The sequence below is a fragment of the Neofelis nebulosa genome, chromosome 15 (genome assembly GCF_028018385.1).
Source record: "Neofelis nebulosa isolate mNeoNeb1 chromosome 15, mNeoNeb1.pri, whole genome shotgun sequence".
NCBI lineage: Eukaryota > Metazoa > Chordata > Mammalia > Carnivora > Felidae > Neofelis > Neofelis nebulosa.
This window is the reverse complement of record NC_080796.1, coordinates 60,660,574-60,682,271: the sequence shown is the minus strand read 5'-3', so window position 1 is coordinate 60,682,271 and position 21,698 is coordinate 60,660,574. Positions and strand designations below refer to the sequence as shown.

Genomic DNA, 21,698 nt, shown 5'->3' with positions numbered 1-21,698 from the left:
GGTGTGCTTAAATGCATGCGGTAACTAAGATAAGACTATCCAAAACTTTTTTAGAAATCAAAATATCATATGTTTTCCAGTCTCAACATTGGGATGGAAATTTTATTATGACGTGAAAGTCTACTCCTCCCACCCACAGATAAGTAAGTAAGTAAATAAATAAATATAAATGTAAAATAAAGTCTACTCCTAGGCTGCTTGATGGGCCACCTGCTGTGCTTTCTTAACCTACCGTGTGATGACTTAGTTTCAATTTCTTTGTCTTTCATTTCATATCATTTCCCCCAGTATTTCCTGAATGCTGAGAGGGCCACCAGGAAGCCCCTGGAGAGGAAAGGGACATCTCATGCTGCCTGACGGCAACCTTCCTGACTGATCAGGACACTGTGATGATAAGTTCCAGGGCATTTCTGTCTTTTCTCTTGATGGCAGCAGAGATGAGATGGCCGCTTTGAAAAGCGACCTTCTGGAATTCATACTACTAGAAGCAGCCAGAGGTCCATGTTGCTGGGATGGCTTGATATAATAGGGGTTATGGAGTACCATTTAGTTCCTCAGATGTACACATTTGGCTTTCCTCTGTTAAAAATGAGTCTGGGGCCTCATAAAAATGAGTCAAGAGCCTCTGACTCTTAACTTCGGCTCGGGTCATCGTCTTCATGGTTTGTGGGATCGAACCCCATGTCGGGCTCCATGCTGGCAGCATGGAGCCTGCTTGGGATTCTCTGCCCCTCTCGCCTGCTTGTGTTCTCTCTCTCTCTCTCTCTCTCTCAAAATAAATAAATACACTTAAAAGAAAATGGGTCTATGTTTTCCTGCGCTCGGCTGCAAGATATGTTGGTTCAGGACCTATTGCTGTCCAGTGTGTGCCATGGTCTGTCTAGAGACGCACTTTTTTACCCTGTGTGATGCTCTATTCGGCATATGGAAAATCATTCATGATGCATTTGCATATTCTTCATAACATTTAACAGAAAAGTGATTTTTGCCACCTTCTTTCAAACTTACCGGTTTTATTTTTTAAACACTCAAATCTTTTCAAATTAAAATTCTTTCTCCTTCTCACAATATCTTTGATAGACAGTCACTCTACTGCGACCATCTCCCACCCACACTCACCCCCTCCAGCTTTCCATCCTAGCAGCATCTTCTGGTCCTCTGTACTTTGTGACCTGCTAACCCAGGGAAAGCACGGTTACAGCCAAATTCCTTCTAGGACTGCTCCAGAAAGCATTCAGCATCATCTTACTCCTTTGCCACTTCGAAGACCTTCTCTTCCATATCATGCAACAAGTTGGGGGAGAAAGGGTGTAGGCCAACAGAAAAATGATTCTCCGCCAGCTAATTCCCAAAGATGATCCATCTGGTGTAATCTCAGTGACAATGGAAATGTGCCAGTTGTATGACAAGAATTGTCATTTCCAAAAGAGTTCACAAGGCAGAAAGATGTTCCTTCAAAAAGTGAAAACATTTAGCACACCTAATGGGTGAATTTAAAGAAAGCCTTTGCTGCCATTTACAGTAAATTGCCCTGGAGATCTGTGCCTAATAAGAGATTCTTGAAGAGGGACTGGCAGCCTGAGGGCCGTCAATTAGCTAAAAAATTGTGCGAACACTTAAATATTGGGTGATTTTATGTAAAGGTCCAGATTGCTGGCTTCTTTTGGAAAAGGGGAACTCTGATAACATCAGACTGCTATTCAGTTGTGCCGACCACTCACGAGGCGGTACCACATCAGGGCTGGCCAGAGGCTGTGCGCATCTGTGGGACGAGGGCACTTTCATTCCCTGCGGTACATACAGACCCCTCATTGTTTTTTCTTTTTTAACACATAGCCCATTTCACCCCATGTAGTTGTTTGAATTTGCAGCTCCTGATATTATTATCCACATAAACACACATAACGCGAGTTCTCTTTGGATGGAAAAAACTTGCAAATATAAAAAATTCTCACAGGGGTGACTGGGTGGCTCAGTTGGTTGAGCATTTGACTTTTGATTTTGGCTTCATTCATGATCCCAGAGTCATGGGATTGAGCCCCACCTTGGACTCCACACTGAGCGTGAGGCTGCTTAAGATTCTCTCTCTCCCTCTCCCCCCTCCCCCCACCTCTATTTTTTTTATTATGTCTATTTATTTTGAGAGAGAGGGTGCAAGTGGGGGAGGTGCAGAGAGAGAGAGAGAGAGAGAGAATTGAGAGAATTTGTCAGTGTAGAGCCCAACATGGGGCTCAGACTCACGAACCATGGGATCATGACCTGAGCTGAGATCGAGTCAGACTTCACTGACTGAGCCACCCAGGTGCCCCTCCCTACCTCTAAAATAAAAAGTAAATAAATCTTAAAAATTCAAAACACAATTTGCACAGAATCATTTGACCAGCCAAATCATTATCATGAAAATAAAGAAATTGAATAATATCTTCTATATTTAGAATTGTGTGTGTATCTTTCTCTGTACTGTCTATATATTTTTGTATATGTGTGCATATACATAATGTGCACACACACACTACTATTTCTGAAACATGGATGGCTGTAGAAGTGGAGACGGAAGATTACCCACTGTGATGTATTTACTGAAATCTGATCAACTTAGTCAGATGCCTTTTTCTTTTTAAACTCCAGATGAGATTTAGTTAAATAACACAGTAGCCATTAACTACTCATTGGTTGCTTTCAAAATATCCATTATTAGGTCATCTTCTCCTCTCCTTAGCATAATGTAGTGTCTATATTGTAAAATGCACACAAATCTGTAGCTGTTTATGATTTTCCATACTTCATTCTCCATAGTGATGTGCAACAGGCATTGATCTTTTCCTAATGCAGTAATAAGCTAGAAGCATTTTTCAAACATGGGCACTTTATTTGCTTTATTATTGTCAAGAACAAAAGGAAATGCATTTGGCCAAGGTCAGCATGAGGGGAATGCTAAGACCTGGACCAGAAAGCCTACTGCTCTTCTGGTTCATTAATGCTCTCCATTTGGCTCCGGTCTTCCCTGATTTAAGATATGAAGCATGTTGATGTTTCCAACTGCCAAGCAGTTGTCGTACTCTGAATCTGTGGGTCAGTTCCATCCTTTTAAATACACCCATTTCATTCATAGAATCCTAGAACTGGAAGAGAGCATACCACATGATCAGACTCATTCATCTGCTTCCAGGCAGAACGACAATAAAAACGTCTCAGAAAGAGAATGGTTTTCTTCATTTGTCAAGTTTCCCAACTATAGGAATCTATGATCTTTCTTGTTCAGTATTCAGCATCTAAATGTAATTATCATTAGTAAGTTTTCTTCTTATCTATTTGAGTTTTTCCCAGCAAACCAAATGCTGGGTGTGTTTTTTTTTTCCTCATATTGTCCAGGATGAACATAGAAACATTTAATTCTGATGTCTTACCATTCAGAAACTCCTTTTTTCAGTGCTTCATGCTATTTTGTTACCTTTAAATTTTCTATCCCTTTCTAAAGTTATTATAGATTAGTACATTGAGAAAAACACAACCAACAAGAACTATTGAAACAATTGTCAAGAGAGTCCTATCTCTCTGTGTGTCCATGTGGGGTTTCAAACAAACAAAAAGATGAGAAAAAACTAATTATTACATAGCGATAAAGGATATTGTAAATTTATTTTTTTATTTAAAATGGGTTTTTTTTGAGACAGAGAGAGAGAGAGCAAGTGAGGAGGGGCAGAGAGAGAGGGGGACAGAGGATCCAAAGCGGGTTCCATGCTGACAGCACAGAGCCCAATGCGGGGCTTGAGCTCAAGAACCACGAAATCATGACCTGAGCCAAAGTTGGACACTTAACTGACTGAGCCACCCAGGCACCCCTACATATTGTAAATTAGTTTGTTTGTTTGTTTGTTTGTTTGTTTATTTATTTATTTATTTATTTATTTATTTATTTATTGTTATTTATTTCCTTCCTTTCTTCCTTCCTTCCTTCCACAGTATTTTTGAATGTCTATGTGGCAGGCATGTGATATATATACTTCATATGCAATGGTGAGCAATATACAGTTCAAACACACACCAAAATCACTTTTGATCAGTTGAAACTATTTCAATTAGGATATAATTTCTCACCATACTCCCTCCCTTCATTTTTTTTGTGGAATGAATCTGGATACATGTAATAAATAAAATATTTTTAAGTTTGAGGTTAGTCCAAACTTTCTGGGTTTTGTATTTTTAGGTGTTGTATTTCAAAAATATAGAGAGAGCCAGTTGACAGGGAAGACTTAAGAAAATGTAGCTTGGAAAATGGCACACTTTTCATGGGAAATCTGCCCCCTCCTACATAAGGTAGTGACATTGGAGTCTTTATCCCCAAAATCTAGTCTTGAGCTGCCTTTTGACTGGAAAAGTGTGTGTGTCTTTTCTTGGCACACTTTGGGATTTCAAGATGCCTCCTAAGATTAAAGACCATCGGAATATGGACTCCTGAACAGTCCTGACTCCTCATGTAGCATCTATACACAGGAAGTCAATCGGGAAACTCACCACCTGGTGCAGGTACAGGCTTTCTTCAGCCAGAACCTAATATATTTGGCATCTGGAAATATCATTAGTGTTTTCTATATTCTTTCCCGCACTCTTCACGTGTCCTAATTTGAGAATAAAAGTAAAGACTGTGGCCTATACCTGCCATAACTCTTTAAATGTACAGTTTTCTTGTGCCTCAAAGTATGCACTTCCCCGTTTGTTATTTTCCTTGACAGAAAAATGTGATATGTTTACATTATGTGTATCTCTCCCCCAAAATTTCAACACTGTTTATCAATTAAGCATGAATCTAGAGTAGATATTTATTAAAACCTAGATTCTCAGAGCAGTAAAATAAATATGTCATTGAACATTTGGCTTGGAAACTGGATGTAAATTTTTTTCTTTTTATGTGCATATTGTCTCCAGCAAATCAAACCAAATTGATAGTCATCTTGCTGAAACCAGGTAGAACGGAGATACTGAAAATATTCAAGAGATAAAAAGATGAAAAAAGGAAATTAGTTGCACAAGGAACATTACTTAGCATGTCTGTTACTGATAGACTTTTTTAAAAGATGTTTTCAAAAGTAATCTCTACACCCAACATGGCACTTGAACTCACAACCGCGAGATCAAGAGTCACCTGTTCCACCGACTGAGCCAGCCAGAGGCCCTGTTCTTGATAGTCTTTTAATATATTTCTTTATTTCATTTTAGTGAATATATCACTTATATAGAGGTGCTTTCTGGGGTGTCTGGATGGCTCAGTAGGTGAAGCATCTGAGTCTTGATTTTGGCTCAGGTCATGATCTCACAGTTCCTGGGATCAAACCCAGCATCGGGTTCTGTGCTGACAGTGTGAAGCCTGCTTGGGATTCTCTCCCCCTCTCTTTCTGCGCTTCCCTCCCCCAAATAAATAAATAAACAACAACAACAACAAAAATGAAGGTTCTTTCTTATTATCACTGCCAGTCATGATTCTCCCATCCCAGTTTTTCTCATGAGGTCTTAAATTCCTCAACAATCAAATTTGTTACCTTTGAGGGAGAAAAATTTTATTTTATTTTATTTTTAGGGTTTCCAAATAATTTATCATCCAAACCGCACTTTTTAAAAAATATAATTTATTGTCAAATTGGCTACCATGCAATGTATACAGTGTGCTCTGGGTTTGGGGGTAGATTCTCGTGGTTCATCACTTACATACAACACCCAGTGCTCATCCTAGCAAGTGCCCTCCTCGATGTCCGTCACCCATTTTCCCCTTTCCCCCACCTCCCCACAAACCCTCAGTTTGTTCTCTGTATTTCAATCTCTCATGATTTGCTGAGAGAGAAAAATTTTAGCTTGAAAATGTGTCCACAGTGGCCACATGCTGTTGTGAATGTCTCAGCGTCAAAGGCAACTGGGAATGTACTGATTCTTCCATGCTTGTTTTCTCCACTTCTGCATTTCTACAATCCTCATGCTATCTTTAATACCTCCTCTTGTTTTTCTTTTTCTCCCTTAACTTTCCTCACAAATATTTAACAGCACAAGTAGCAGGTGAATAGGCGTTAATGATGGAATATAGAGTTAGTTGAGAAGGGATGAAAACCATTGCATTTTCTTTATTTCGTATCAGACCCTGAATCAACCCATTGTCCATTCTCTCTCCAACTCCGTTTTTATGTTCCTTACTTTCTTGTCTTGGTCCATTTGGGCTGCTATAACAGAATACTATAAACCGAGTGGCTTACAAACAACAGAAATTTACTTCTCACAGTTCCAGAGGCTGAGAAGTCCAAGATAGAGGAGCTGGCAAATTTACTGTGTGGTGAGTTTCTGGTTCTCTGACCCTCTTCTCTCTGACCTCCCATGGCGGAAGGGGCGAGGGAGCTCTCTCTGAGGTCTCTTTCAGAAGGGCCCGAATCCCACCATGACAGCTGTACCTTCATGACTTAATCACCTCTCAAAGGCCCCGCCCACCTCCAAACACCGTCACATTGGGGGTTAGGTTTCAACACATGAATTTTGGTGGGGCACAAACATTCAGTCCAGGGCACTTCTCATTGACTCCACTAAAGACTTACAGTGGAGCCGCTGGACTCCACTATTTTCCTCTCCAATGAATGGAATAAAGTGACCATGGCTTTCATCCCAGCCACTCGAAAACTAGCTTGTTTAATTTCATATTTAATTCATTTTTACAGGGTACTGAATTCTGCATAAATAGTGCTTGTGCTTTTGTTTACACAGAGCATCCCTGTGGAGTGCTGTGCACTGTTATTACTATTATTATTGTATTAAACTTATTGCTGCCACTATCACAAGAAATTAGAAATAAGTGTCAGCACCAAAAGAAAATTTGTCACTGGTATGAAATTCGGGCATGTTTGCATTAATATTATATTAACATTTAATCTCTCTTGAACTGATTTGTTCCCTACATATTTTATGTGCTAGATATAATTCTTCTTCTTCTTTTTTTTTTTTTTTTTTTTTGCATGGCCTGGGGATAGATATATATATATATATATATAAATATATAAAATGTTTCTTTGTACTAGATTTACTTTGTTTTGAATCTCAATTTTGCCAAATCACAATCACCAGAAAAATATTATTAAACATCTTGTGTCACTATGATGTCTTATCATTGGCTCTCAGCATCTCTGCTGGAGTCTAGTAGTACAATTTATGTTATCTTTGGCGACTTACTAACAATTTGGCCAGGACTTAAAGTTTTCTGCTGCTAAAATGACCATACACTTCTCTTTGAAGCTTCAAAACTGTCTTTGGGTGCCCAACTGATCAAGAGTCAAACATAATGAAAACAAATGACCGCCCCCCGCTGCCCCGACTCACTGCCACTTTTCCCTGTCACCTATTCCCGCCCCCCGCCCCCAACCCGTATTCTCTTTGAAACCTACATCTGCTTTTTTGGTCATTAGACTCCACTGCATTCCTGTCCATTGAATGAAACAAAGTCACTCTGGCTCTCAACCCAGCAACTTGTAAGCCAGCTTGGTTGATTTCATATTTAATCCATTTTTACAGGGCATTGAATTTTGCATAAATAATATTTGTGCTTCTGTTTACACAGAGCATCCCCATGGGGTGCTGTGCACTGTTATCACTGTTATTATTGTGTTAAACTTATTGCTGCCAGTGTCACATTTAATTGTGAATTAGTAGAATCACTTCTCCTGATGTTGATGTGCAACCACATTTCATGTCCTTACCCGCTAACTCATAACTTTATTCATATGAGAAGGCAATTTTGAAAAGGATAAAGGGAAGAGTCGCCAGTATTAAATAGTAACAAGACAAAATAGAGTTTAGATAGGCATAAGTCACAGCAGTATCTCTCTGAGTAGTTTATGCAATTTTTAACAGGCAAAAGAAGGAAAGGGGAAATCTTTTTTTCTTTAAAGGTTGTCTCTGTGTTTAGCAAGTGCAGGCCAAGCGTGCTCTCCCTTTCTCTCTCTCTCTCTCTCTCTCTCTCTCTCTCTCTGTGACATCAAGCAAAGTAAGAAATAGTGCCTTTTGAATAGGAAATTTCCTTTAATTACATTGGGGAAGTGATAATGGTAGGTATTGCATGTTTAATGTAATGTTCTGGATGCCCCTTTTTCTTTTTCTTTTTTTTTTTCCTTCACAGCCACCTCATCTTGAGCAGAAATAAAAGGTTCAAGGCTTGTCAGCATCAGTTTATAGATAGCTGTTTAAAAATAATGAGATATTGGGTATTGTAAGGCTCAGGGCCGTCTTGCCAGACTCATTTATTTCCATTCACCTTTTGTCAGAATTGCAGACAGAAGACATTCAATTAAAACTTGTCACCTGTTGCAGATGACCTAATTTGTACTTGTATGTGTCATAGATTAGGGCTGCATGCTTCAGATGAAGCAACTTTACTCCTGATGGAACAACATTTCCCCTGCAAAATATTTTGTCTATGGTATTTCAAATTTCTATCATTTTGATTTCCGCTCCAATCCAGATTATAAATTTAGCACATACCTCTGAAGCAGCCAAGCAAGAATGGTGAATCACACCTTGAGAAAAAGAAGGAGGAACTTCTGTAGAGTTATGCCCTATGCAGGAAACTCTACAAATGTATTTTAGATGCACCTTGAATCTGAAACAGAGGGAAGCCTTTGTAATTTCCTATGCAAGCCTCACATGTTTAATAGTCCAGATAGCTATTGGGAGACCAAAACGAAAGACTTCCCCTTGCTAATTGTTAATTCATCTGTAGAGCAAGGAAGCTTTAATGTGAGCCATGGCTTTTATTTCTTTTAGTGACTGAGGACTCAGTTAAGAAAAAAAAAAAAAAAAGCCCACCTAATGGATATGCATTTTCTCTCCCTCTGTGATTTTCCCCTTTTATTTCAGCAGAACTTAAGAGTGTTTCCACAGGCAGCCAGTCGATTTCTAAAGTTCCTGAAATGTTGCCATGATATTCCAGCAGAAGTAAATGTAACCCTTGGGCAGGGGTGTCTGGGAGAAAAGCTGCTGTTTGGACCTCCCTCCTGAGCTCAACATTCAGCCAGAATGTTGCTCTGCCTGCGTGGCCCTACGGAAGAGGCTTGTCTAATTTGCAATAACATTTTAAGTAAGAACAAAGAAATTAATTTCTTTGGGCCCCTGCCTCAGTGGAAAAGCAGAGTCACTGAATCTTTTAATCACTTTTACTTTGTCTGCAGTCTCATAGCTGCGAACTTTGTAGAGGCAGCTCACCCTTTCTGGAATGATAGATGCCAAATCACTAGCCTTTTAGTTGAGTAAAAATATTCCTTCCCCTTGCTAGTCTAGTGTTCTGCCCACCTCTATACATGCACCCCCATATCATGATGCGAGTATTGTTTACCATGATAATCAGGTTTTATCTGCCTGCAGTTCTAGCTTTTGGAGTAAATACCAACTGTTCTTTTCCAAAAATAGAATTTGATGGCAGGGAAGCGGTGTAAACATAGTGCTTAAGAGTGTGGGTTCTGCAGCCATTCTCCCAACTCCCAGGCCTGGCTCTGCCTCTCCCTAGCTCCGGTTTTTCTCATTTTGTAAATGGGATAATAATAGCACCCGCCTCATAGGATTGCCGTAAGGCTTAAATGTGTTCATATATATAAAACAATTAACCTGCTGCCTAGAAGGTAAATAAGCTCTTGACAACCAGTGGCAGTGGGTAACTGGCTGAGATTTTGGTTTATTCCAAGACGCTCCGTGCAGAGATTGATTCATTCAATTAATAATGAAGACATGGCTTGGGAGGAAAATGTAGGTACGAGGCGTCGAAGACTGCTGAATCAGGAAGAGGGACCAAACCAGGAAGACAGGTTTAGCAATACCACTGTCTATTTTGAGAAGAGGCTATGGCAGCTGAAGATACCTAGGGGTCGGTGTGGCTTATTTTCTCATGCGATCCTCAAGAATTTAATATGATCAGATTCTCCCTGGAGTATATGTGTGAATACACAAGTAATTTTCACTCATCCCATTAAGAGAAACCTCTAAATATGCACAAGTACTCTAGGTTAAACTGGTACACTCTTTTAGGACATTGTCCCAAAGGAGAACCCCATCAGAGGCTGCCACTAACATGACCCTCTGCGGTGTGTGATACTACTAATCTGCCTTAGCTTCTTTCCCTGCAGCTCCTCAAAGGGATTTTCTCTATCCTCTGTTTATGACGGTTCCCTCACAGGAGCATCTGGAGAATTGAAGGGCGCTCTTAGGTACCTGTCTTCCCAAAGGGAAGGAGCGTGGTTTCCTCCTGCAGCAAAGGGAACTGCAGGATGGGGAAGACATCAAGTGGAAGGGAAAACTCCCGTCCTCTCTGCCTTATTGTTTCAGAAGTCCTGCTTTTCTAGACCGATCTCAAAACTCAATTGCAAGCTACGTTTGGTAGCATTTATTTAATACAACCCTTTATTTAGCATTAATTAAATTAACTGATCTTTTTAAACAATTCACTATCTTTAAAAAAAATAGTATCACTTTAATGTGACTGTTTGCATCTTTCTTAAGTGTTCCAGGAGTCTGTGTAATTAATATTTTTAGCAAACCTTTGCGAACAACATTGTAAAAGGCTGGTCTTTAATATAGGAAAGTAGGCTAGGGTATCCTTGTATAATTCTCTGAAGGGGAGATTTTTTATTATCCTATGAAATGTCTCTGACTTTGTGCTATTAAAAATGTGAAAAATACTTTTGACTTTGGACTATATAATATTATAAAAATTTGCATTTGGGCATAAAATGTGGACTCAAAATGAGCTGACCTAAGAAGACCTTGTGTTGAACTGTTTCACTTCTTTTGGCGTTTATTTGCCTCACGGCGTATTTTTTTCCTCCTTGCCCTCTTCTTGCTTTCTCAATTTTGTAAATTCTGACAATGTAGAAGATTTGTAATTCCCTTGTGGCCATGTAGGCACATGCAGTATTTGAAAGAAGAAGCAATGTGAAACATTCTACTTGGTAGGTAATGCCAACTATTAAAATCTTTTTAAAAAAAAAAAAGCAGTCTCCACATGAATAGAAACTCCAATTGCCTTAATTAACTTCAAAACCTGTCAAACATTGAACATTGTGGGTATCTTATTTCCTGGGAAAAATCTTACTTTTCAACTTTTCCCAAACTGGTTACAAGCGAAGTCCAGACAGATTGTGTGTGTGTGTGTGTGTGTGTGTGTGTGTGTGTGTGTGTGTGTGTTTCAGGTACTAAAGAAGTAAAAAGACAGGCTTTGTCACATTCAGTGGATATATTCCAATTAGATTGATATCTTGTTATGGCAAGTCTGGATTTCCCAGGTCCTGGTCATACATAGTGTTGTTTTTCTTTGTTTCTGCTAAACAATTTGGAGGGCACCTGAGTGGCTCAGTGGTTAAGCATCTGACTTTGGCTCAGGTCGTGATCTCATGGTTCATGGGTTCGAGCCCCATGACGGGCTCTGTGCTGACAGCATGGAGCCTGCTTCAGATTCTGTGTCTCCCTCTCTCTCTGTCCCTCCCTCACTCACACTCTGTCTGTCTGTCTCTCTGTCTCTCTCAAAAATAAACATTAAAAAAAATACACTGTTTGGAGACTTTTAAATACATTAGGTTAATTGGATAATTATCAGTTGTTTACCTTGTATTGTGTGCTTACAGCTAAACTCAGGGATAGCATCCTTATTTTTTATAGAATTTGGATTAGTTTCTGTATCTAGTCTAAAATAATTACATACCTAAATGATATTATTAATGACAAGGATGAACAGTAAATAGAATGGGACCAAATATTTCTATAAATCTCTTCGACATCGGGGCGCCTGGGTGGCTCAGTCGGTTAAGCGCCGACTTCGGCTCAGGTCACGATCTTGCGGTCCGTGAGTTCGAGACCCGCATCGGGCTCTGGGCTGATGGCTCAGAGCCTGGAGCCTGCTTCCGATTCTGTGTCTCCCTCTCTCTCTGCCCCTCCCCGTTCATGCTCTGTCTCTCTCTGTCTCAAAAATAAAAACGTTAAAAAAAAAATTTAAATCTCTTCGACATCAAATGAGTATCATTATTTGTCTTGTATCCTTTGAATTCTCTTACCACTCCATCATACCTCAGTCTATTTTCCTCAGAATTGAGGCAAGGTAGACTGTCAAACTCCATGGGAATAGATTTTTAATAAATGATCAGGATGCAAAATATATTTCAATAAAGTAATACAACAACAAGTATTTCAACAACAAAACAATGATAAAATGACAACTTCCTTATTTTCCTTGGCATTTTAAGGTTTATAAAATATTTTAATGATGCATATGTATAATATCCAAACATATTAACACATTATATAAATACAATATTGAGTCCTTACAGAAAGACAGCAGGAAGGATATTGTCTTTATGTCTATCTTATCTTTGGAAAAATAGATAGGTTAAGGAACTCGTCAAAGTTTACAAAGCCGGTTAATAAAAGAGCCAGAAAAAAACTTAACTATCTGACTTGCAAACTGTGCTTTATTTTCTTTTTTTAAATGTATTTATTTATTTTGGGAGAGAGAGAAAGAGTGTGTGTGCCCAGGGAAGGGGCAGAGAGAAAGAATCCCAAGCAGGCTCCACGCTGGAGCCCCATGGGGCTCAAACTCATTAACTGTGAGATCATGATCTGAGCCGAAATCAAGAGTCAGACACAACCGACTGAGCCACCCAGGCTCCCCTGCTTTATTTTTTTGAACTTATTTTTCTTATAATACTTAGGAATAAATTACTATGTTATTATAGTTGGAGACATTAAAGGGGGGATCTTCAGTCTTTTCACAATATCATTATTATAGACAAGGGACTAGCTGATAGGGATATAGAAATTGATGATACATACTGCTTTTTGATAGATGCAAGGCCATACATCTTAGACTAGATAATCCAAGAAACTTTCTATAAAATAGGAGTAGTTACAACAATTACATTAAATTACTCTTATTTGGTGATTTTTAATATCTTTATTTTTTCCCTTGAACCATCTTCATTTTTTTTTGTAGATACCTGTTTCTTTTTTAACACAAAGTATCATTTGTGTGTTTTCCTTACTAATGAGAGATTGTGGTTTAAACCTATGTGCCCTCAAGTGCAATAGAGGTAGAATCTTTATTTACAGTGTTTGATTTACAGTATTTTAAACTTTAGTAGCCTTACATTTTGATTAAGTATTTCTGTTCTTTGTACTCTACCGTTTATCTCTACAAAATCAGCATCCTAATGGGAAGAAGCGTAGTATCCCAGTTCTGCAGTTTCTTTTCCGCCAACTTTTCTACACTTAAAATCAGATGAACAAGGGAACAGAACTCTACTGTAGGCAGAAAGTACTTTAAAAGCAGCAATAGGGAGGGGTACCTGGGTTGCTAAATCGGTTAAGCCTCCGACTCTTGCTTTGGGCTCTGGTTATGATTTCACAGTTCGTGGGTTCGAGCCCCACAGTGGGCTTTGCGTTGACAGCTGTGGAGACTGCTGGGGTTTCTCTGTCTCTCTGTCTCTGCCCCTCCCCTGCTCGCTGTCTCTCTCCCTCTCTCTCTGAAAATAAATAAATAGACTTTTTTTTTTAAAGGCAGCAGTAAGAAAAACAGCTTCTTTGTAACTCACGTGTGCTACTATTTTCAGTAAATACTTAGACACTGTACTAATTTCTTTGTTTTGTGAAATTTGCTGTGGAAACCTACTTAATTGCTCTTGAAGTTGTCTCCTGATTTCCTTTAAACTCTGCTTTGATATTTCAGTATGACATTTCAGGCTTTATCTAGAACCAAGCATATGTTTCTGTGTTTCACGAAAAGATAGTCAATTCTTAAAGCAGTATTATTAAGCTAATATGAAAAATTGTGTTTTACTTTATCTCGTGGTTGAATTAAGTAATCCTGAACATTCGAGTGTATATATTCACTTCAGGATTCCCTAGAGCTGTATCAGCCTTTCCCAAACGGTTTCGTAAAACTCAGAGAACCCACCATTCACATGTTATACATGATGTTACTAAATATTCCAAAAACAGGTCTTTGGTTCAATTGATTTGCAGAACATCGCATAGGCTGTATCTCCTTCTGAGAGTTTTACAGAGGTCATTTGCATATTAAAGGCTCTGAGAGGCCTTTTCAGTAAAATAATAATACTGATGATGCTGTTAAACGAAATCTGTTTTCTAAACATTTTGAGAAATGCCAAAACATGTACAGTGAATTACTTCCTTGAATTTGTTAACGGATCATGTTATACCGTTTTATCAATTAAGGTGCAGCCTAATATCAGAGTGAGTCTCTCTCCTGGCTCTTACTCCCAAGCCACTTCTTCATTAGATAAAGGTTTATATGGTCCGGTCCTAAACTTCATAATTGCAGATTGGAAACCAAGTTATTAATAAGCTCAGCTCACCACTCCCCCACATATGAAACATTTATATTTAATTCCTTTCTTAACCTTTTGCCTCTTTGCTCAATCTTTTAAATCCAGTACCAGCAAAAACTCTCTGAACCTTGACCCAACTCCTCACTCTTTGGGTATTTACTAAATACCTGTCGGCTTTACCTCCTTTTCTAGCTTCACCCTTCAGCTCTGCCTCACTAACATAGCCTTCCTTCAACGTCCAAGCCTTCTGAATTCTTTCAGGAAGCTCCTTTTGTCTGTCCTGTGTCCAGTCCCGGTTTTCTCTCATCTGGAAGAAAATACAAACGTGTACCAAAAATATAAATGACGTTCTCCTCTGAGACATGGTGACATTAGAGTATGGAACATCTCCTCTTACGGAGTGTCATCCCACCTCTCCACGGCATGCACATGCTTGCAGTTCAGTTCAGTTCCACGGGGCCGTATTGAGCCTTCTGGTGGACCAGGGAGGGTTGGATAGCTCTTACGAATTGAGCTTTCACTGGTGACTGATGAAGAGGATCAGCTTGCCACTGTCTTTGATTTGAGAAACTAGGCTAGTACCAAGTAACAGTTTCTTTGTATTAATTCCCATGGAAATGTGCCTTTTCTTTGGTGTGCAAATGGGACTTTGATGGCCTTGCATCAAATGCTTTTCAGGTCTGTTACTCTCTGCTGGATTTGGTTTCTAATTACTGGCAATTTTGGTTTAGTCACCCCCTCTTTACATTCTCCCAACACCTCTGGACCATTCTGGGTTCTACTCTCGGTCTCCATAGCACCCACGGGTGATACTCCATGTATTTGATTGGTCTCAAAGATGGATACCTCAGGAGTAAGCCAGTGCCTGTCTTTGCCCACAGGGGTGCGCCTTGACAGAGTACGTGGAGGTCGGCAGAAGTACAAGCGCAGAATAGATGCGGAGAACAGCCCCTACCTGAACCCTCAGCTGGTTCAGCCAGCCAAAAAGCCATGTAAGTACAGCAGACATGTCTGGCTTTCCAACACACGGAATCCTCCCAGTTGGCTCAATGTATATCCGTTTTGGCATGCCCATCCCCACTGACTCCAAGGAGACTTGTCTTTGTTGGGGGCCGTGGCTCTGTTCCCAAGAATTGCCTTTTAGGAGCAACAGTAACTCAGCTAATTATCTTTTTTTTTTCCCCTATGGTTTCTCTCCCCTACCTTTTTTTCACGTAGTCATTTTGTAGAAGCATAAGCATATTAAGGCATAGCTTATATAGTGAGAATTTTACATTTACTGGTTATCTTTATTTTCAGAGGTACATAAAATGGATCATACTGTAATCATTAGTTCATTGGAGCTGTTAGTTTCAGATTTCACAAGAAAGTGATTTTTGTAGTTTTCACTAACTAAATGAGTTTGACTGCTCAACCTCCCAATGAAAATACATTAGGAGCCTCATTAATTTGGAGCTATGGAAGGTTAACACACTAGCTAGCAATAGATTAAAACAAGAATAGGCCCTACTAATAACAAGCATAGGTTGGTGGTTCCATCTCAGATGCCCTGATAGGCCTTATGAATTGTTTTTAAAGAGTCCATGGTTTTATAATGCCAGATTGCAATTTGAAAGGATGATGGGTACACTGCTAAAATGCAAGCCTCATTCTCTTTGTCATTAACTAAAAAGAGCCGGGATATAGATGGAGGCAATAACTGCATCCCATTTTCTGAAAAATCAGCTCATAGTTCTAGCACAACAGAGCTAACCTCCTAGGATATTTGCGCATAGAGTTCGTACTAGGCACTGAGAAGTGCTTTGATGGAAACGGTTCTCACATTTAGCTGTCTTTGTCTCAGAAGACACAACCAGCACTTAACCAGAGGAAGCTGCATCCAGAGCAGTTGTGGGAAGACACACGGGTAATTTTTGATCTGCTTTCAAGGGAAGAGAAAGTGTCCGCTTCTAATTCAGATTCTCCAGGAGGGGTCGCTGCTGTGCATCATACATGTGAGCATATGGGGATCTGTTAAATAAATAAAACAGACCCTGAACTGTAAATGAAAGGACATTTTAGCTATGTCAAAGGAAAAACAACCAGTTTTACATAAAATTAAAGCTTAAGTGAACATATGGCATAGTTTCCTTTTGCCTTTCCAAAAAACATTATGTTGATTATACCTTCAATTGTCCAATCTGGCATCTTCTCCTCAGCCTGCATAAGCTGGTTGGCATTCTGCAAATACAATCTAGGACTGCATTAAGCAGATTTTGCACATTATAATAAAAAACTTTCTGATAATACAATAAAATGCAATAAACACTAATGCTTAATTTCGTTAGGGGTTAGTTTCCTAGGCTCAATATTACACAGCCTGCCCATTTCTCATTCATTTTGCACGAACATTGACTGAAACCATTGATAATTTCCTCTTCTGAGAGAAAAATGAGCACCAGCCCATTTGTAAGTCCACCTGATAGGGGAACATCTATGGTTTTCGGCGTAAACCTGAGAAATTGGGAAGTGGCTTGTCGAGTACCTTTAAGAAGATTATAGCAATTTCAGTGAGCTCCATTTGTCTGAGATAAAGAGGACTCCTAATAAATCATTACTCATTATCTCAAGGCCTCTGTGTTAATTTCCCTTAGTCCATCCAATTAGTGTGTTTTTGTAACAAACATTTATAAAACTTAATTTTCAGATCCTGTCAGATAAGTCAAGAGGCTGTGCCTGGGCTTTGCTGAGAAAGTGGCTCAGGGAGATTTCTGGACCCTGAGTGATTGTTTGTGTACTACAAAAGCCCAAGAATGAAAATTGGGTTCTATTGATTCTAATTAGGGAAACATTAAATAAGATTTACCTAGAAACAGTGCTGTCGGCTATTCCATTTTCTGAATAATGGGAATTTCTTCGCTTCAGCCAAATTTCTCTAACCCTTCCGGTCAAGTCCACTGACTTGGGTAAAACAAGTACCATCTTCTCAGTACTAAAAGAACTAGAGTCAGGATTTTCTTTGGGTACATTTCTGTGCCCTTTGTTAAATGTTGCATTTGCTTCTAATCCTGAGAATCCAGCGGTTGCTGACAGGTTTTGTCGCATTGTCAGAGCAATGAAAGTTGAAACTTTTCCAAGCATAACTAAACACACAGGGTGTTGTTTCCATAGCATATACAAGAAACAAATGCCATTCTTCACAGATCCTAAAAGTTAAAAAAAAAAAGAATCTATATTTAATTTTATTTTTTTCCTACAAAATATGGTGTTTGGGAATATTTCCTCCCAAATCTGCATTTTCAATTTGGTGATAATTGAATATTCCTGCCAACGAACGGTTATCTGTTGATTATTTGCAATAAATGTAATTCTTAAAGCAGCCATAATAATAAAGTTTTTAAATGTTAGAAAAATTGCTAATTACAGCTTGTATAATTTCCTTGTCATTTCATTAAAGAAGACCAAAACGCATGCTACGTTTTCAATTCTAAGAAATATGCAGTCTTTTCATTTAGGGTTAAGAAGTTAATGATGGGTTAAATAGTTAATAATGAAAGGAAAATTATCTAGTAAACACAGAGGAAACTTTGGCTTTGCTCACAAAAGTCCCATTTAATGCCCTGGTTTTCTAGAGTCATAGCAGTACATAGAGCATAAAAATATTTGGGTTTATTCTTACCCATTTGTATCTCTTAATTTAGAAAAAAGTACAAACTCTAAAGCTACACATAGAAATTGAAAATAGGGCCAACAAGAAAATTCATTCTGTTAGCAAGGCTTTACAGCCTTTCCATAAACTCTCACATGCCCCTAAGCAATAAAACACATTTGATGTGATGCTTTCCATTTATCTCTAGTGTTTATTTTATGAAGGATTTTAAAAACATATATCACAAATTTCAGACAGATAAATCTGAGCCAGAGAATGAGCTAAAGACAACAGATAAAAATAGAGGATTAAAGAATTAGGCGCTCCAAAGAGAAAATATTGTCGCCTTTAAGTAGGAGTAGTTTTCTGGAAACTGATATTGGCTATATTTGAAAGATTGGCTGGGTGTGTGGGGAGGGAGAGAAAGGAGAGAAATTCCTATTTAATGCATCCCACAGAGATAGAGTTATATAGTCAGTAATTCACCCAGGCAGAAGGGCTCTGACCTTTGCTCTTCTTTAAAAGAATTAAGACAATTAATGACTTTCGTGCCCATTACGACTCTGGGCACTGGTAGTTCTCTGCCTTCCACATTATATTCCACAGTTCAGTGGCTCATTGTGGATTTTTATTTTAAAGATGTTGTATACTATTTCATCTGCTTCCCGAAATCCCACTTAAGAATCAAAGAGCAAACCTAGAAAGCATCTAACTTCTCTGATCTGTTTGCTATAAAAAATTTCATTACAGGACAGATGCTTCATTCCAGCAAAGGCAGGTAGAGCAAAGAAGAAAGGAATACATTCTGTTACAACTGCAGTGGCTTATTTCTTGCTATGAGTTTTCCCGAACACTGTTTGCTATATATATATATATATATATATATATATATATATATTGTAACGTAAATAGAATATTTGGGGTTTATTGTAGACCATTTGAATTATTTTTCAAGATGCGGCATACTTTAGGGTCTGTGAAACAGGGATGACGCTACTAGTGATCTTGTAGTGCTCTGGTCTGATCCTGCAGATAACAAGATTGTCTCACATTTGTTGGTGGCCGAACCGGAGAAGATCTATGCCATGCCTGACCCTACGGTCCCTGACAGTGACATCAAAGCCCTCACTACACTGTGTGACTTGGCTGACCGAGAGTTGGTGGTTATCATTGGATGGGCGAAGCATATTCCAGGTACATTTTCTGAAAAGAAAAAAATGAAACAGAAATTGTTGCGATGATTCCCTAGGTTGCCTATGTAGATTTAGACAAATTCAAAATTTTCTCATTAGTATGGTTTTTAACCTCTACATTTGTTTTTATCATACTTAATTTAGAACTTTGCTGATCCTAATCGAATCATAAACCTTTCTATGTCTGTAGCACCTCGAACACTTGTTATTTTCTTCATATGCAAAGGCACTACTGCCAATATAAGATAAAGAAGAGTGTATCTTTAAAAAAATATGTCTTTATTCCTCTTAAAATTCTGACCTTTCCCCTCAGGAGATACTTCTGCTTTTTCTTTTCACTTAAAACAATGTCTTTGTCAGCAGTTATCTAATGTACCTTTTTTTTCCTGTTAAGAATAACTCATTTTGTTGTTCGTGGTGGCTATTTACGCAGAATTGCTATTTGTATTTATAAGCTCTGCTTTGGTTGACATTACTATTTCCCATGGATTTGAACAGAGATTATAAAAAGGAATATTAAATTGACATCATACAGTTTCTCATACGGTAACTTAAAAGTAGTATTTGAAAGTAGCCTATTACTTTGCTTTCTTGGCCAATCCCATACCATCCATAGACATAGAGCTGGTCACAAGTTTTGAGAATTTTAGTAGTCTGCTTGAATTATTTGTTATTTGTTTGTTTGAACTTTGATCTTCAGGTAGTTAAGAAACAAGTTTTTGAATGATGCGCACTGTTTTCCTGGCACAGTTAACTTATTTCTGTCTCCTTAAACTAGTTTGTCTTTATGCTTTGAATGCTACAGTAATTTCTTTAATCAAATTGATGGAAGTCCCTTTCCCAGCCCACACTGAAACCAATTTCTTGGTCATGATACGCCAGCTATGTTGCTAACAGTCGTAACGAACTGTCAGGCGATATCGCAGTGAAGCTAATTTGAAGTCATTAGGTGTGCAGCGTTCAGGCGACAATTTGTTACAGTGGTTAGGAACACAGCTGACATTTCTGAATGGCTTTGTTCGGTGCAGTTCTAGATGAGGCCAAGCAAATTGTAAACTAATTTAAACATCACTCTGTATTATACTAGCTACTTTGTCTTACACTGTTTGCTAATAAAGCACCCCAAATTAAGTCAAAACTAGTTAAATAGGTGAGCTTGAGTGTGTTCTTTGGAAGATACCTATACGAGGGTTACTGCATGTGAAAAGGAGGAGCATTTGATCATCTGGAGAGTTGATATTGCACTTCGACTGTAATCACACTCGTGTGACTTCTAGAAAAACGAATAAAGGATATGCTGAAAGATGTTGAGACATTTGGGAATTGTAGCATTAGGAAATGTCAGAATTCACTTAAACAATGTACGAAGACTTTTCTGACTTACCTGGATGCAAAGTGTGTTGAAGTGTTTTAAAGCAAAAAGAAACAAAAGCTAACATCTGTTGAAGTATCCACAGACCCTTTTGAAGATAATCAATATATATCATTTGTATTTACATATTTTATTATTTTATATAAACAGACACACACACACATATACTCAGCTATTTATTTTATTTTTAAATTTTTTAAAAAAGATCTTATTTTTAAGTAATCTCTACACTCCGTGTGGGGCTCGAACCCACAACCCTGAGATCAAGAGTTGCACTCTCTACTGACTGAGCCAGCCAGGCACACCTACCTATACGCACATATTTAAAATATCATTATTCTAACCCAGGGCTTCTCAGCCTTGACACTACTGACACTTGGAACCAATTATCCTTTGTTGTGGGGGACTTTCCTGCTCATGGGAGGGTGCTTACAAGCTTCCTTGGCTTCTACCACTAGTCCCCTTGAGTTGTGACAAACAAAAATGTCCTCAGGTACAGACATATGTCCGCTGGCAAGCAAAACTGTGCCCCTGCTTCCCAACTGAGAACTGTTATTCTCACCTGGGAATCGAGTAGTATTACCTGTGATTCATAGCTAGGGACAGTTGAAGCATAAAGAGGTAAGAACACACGGAATCACAAACGTATCCGGTGCCATCAAAGCATATATTCAGCATTGCTTCCTGGAGTAGAGTCAGGAGACCCAGTTGACTGCATTTCACAGAACCATTTCAGAATACTAATGATAATAATGTTAATGTTATTGATAACGACATGAAAGACCATGTAACTATGACTCCAAACCACCCATTATTTCAGAGAACTCTGCCCAAGTTCTCCCTGAATTGAGATACATGTTAAACCAATCCTTTAATATTGTTCAGACATCCCATAATAAAGACCAATAAAAGGCAACAACTCCTTACAGTGCTCTCTGGTAAGGGAAAGTCAGCGATAAATTTGTGGGTCCAGTTGTGCATCTAAGTAGAAATGTCAGCTTACAAAGGAACTTGTCACAGTAAAGGGGCTCTAGTGACTTTTGTGAAGACAGTAACTTTAAATAACTATGAGTAACAGCATTTCCAGTGGTGGAAACAATTACTATACGATTATGTGTTCCGTCTTAAGCTGAGGCTTAGAATCGGTGGGGACTGAC

The 21,698-nt window shown here is 38.7% G+C and overlaps 1 protein-coding gene across 20 annotated transcripts in view; it reads left to right on the top strand.

Moving 5' to 3' along the window:
* ESRRG (estrogen related receptor gamma) overlaps positions 1-21,698 on the top strand; it is a 630,244-nt gene that overhangs the window by 548,514 nt on the left and 60,032 nt on the right. For 19 of the 20 annotated variants that reach the window (XM_058701235.1, XM_058701223.1, XM_058701230.1 and 16 more), the window contains 2 exons: positions 15,230-15,340; positions 18,988-19,170. In XM_058701235.1, the coding sequence (XP_058557218.1) occupies positions 15,230-15,340; positions 18,988-19,170 (294 nt within the window). The remainder of the gene's footprint in view (positions 1-15,229; positions 15,341-18,987; positions 19,171-21,698) is intronic. The other variant, XM_058701216.1, reaches the window with a different exon arrangement.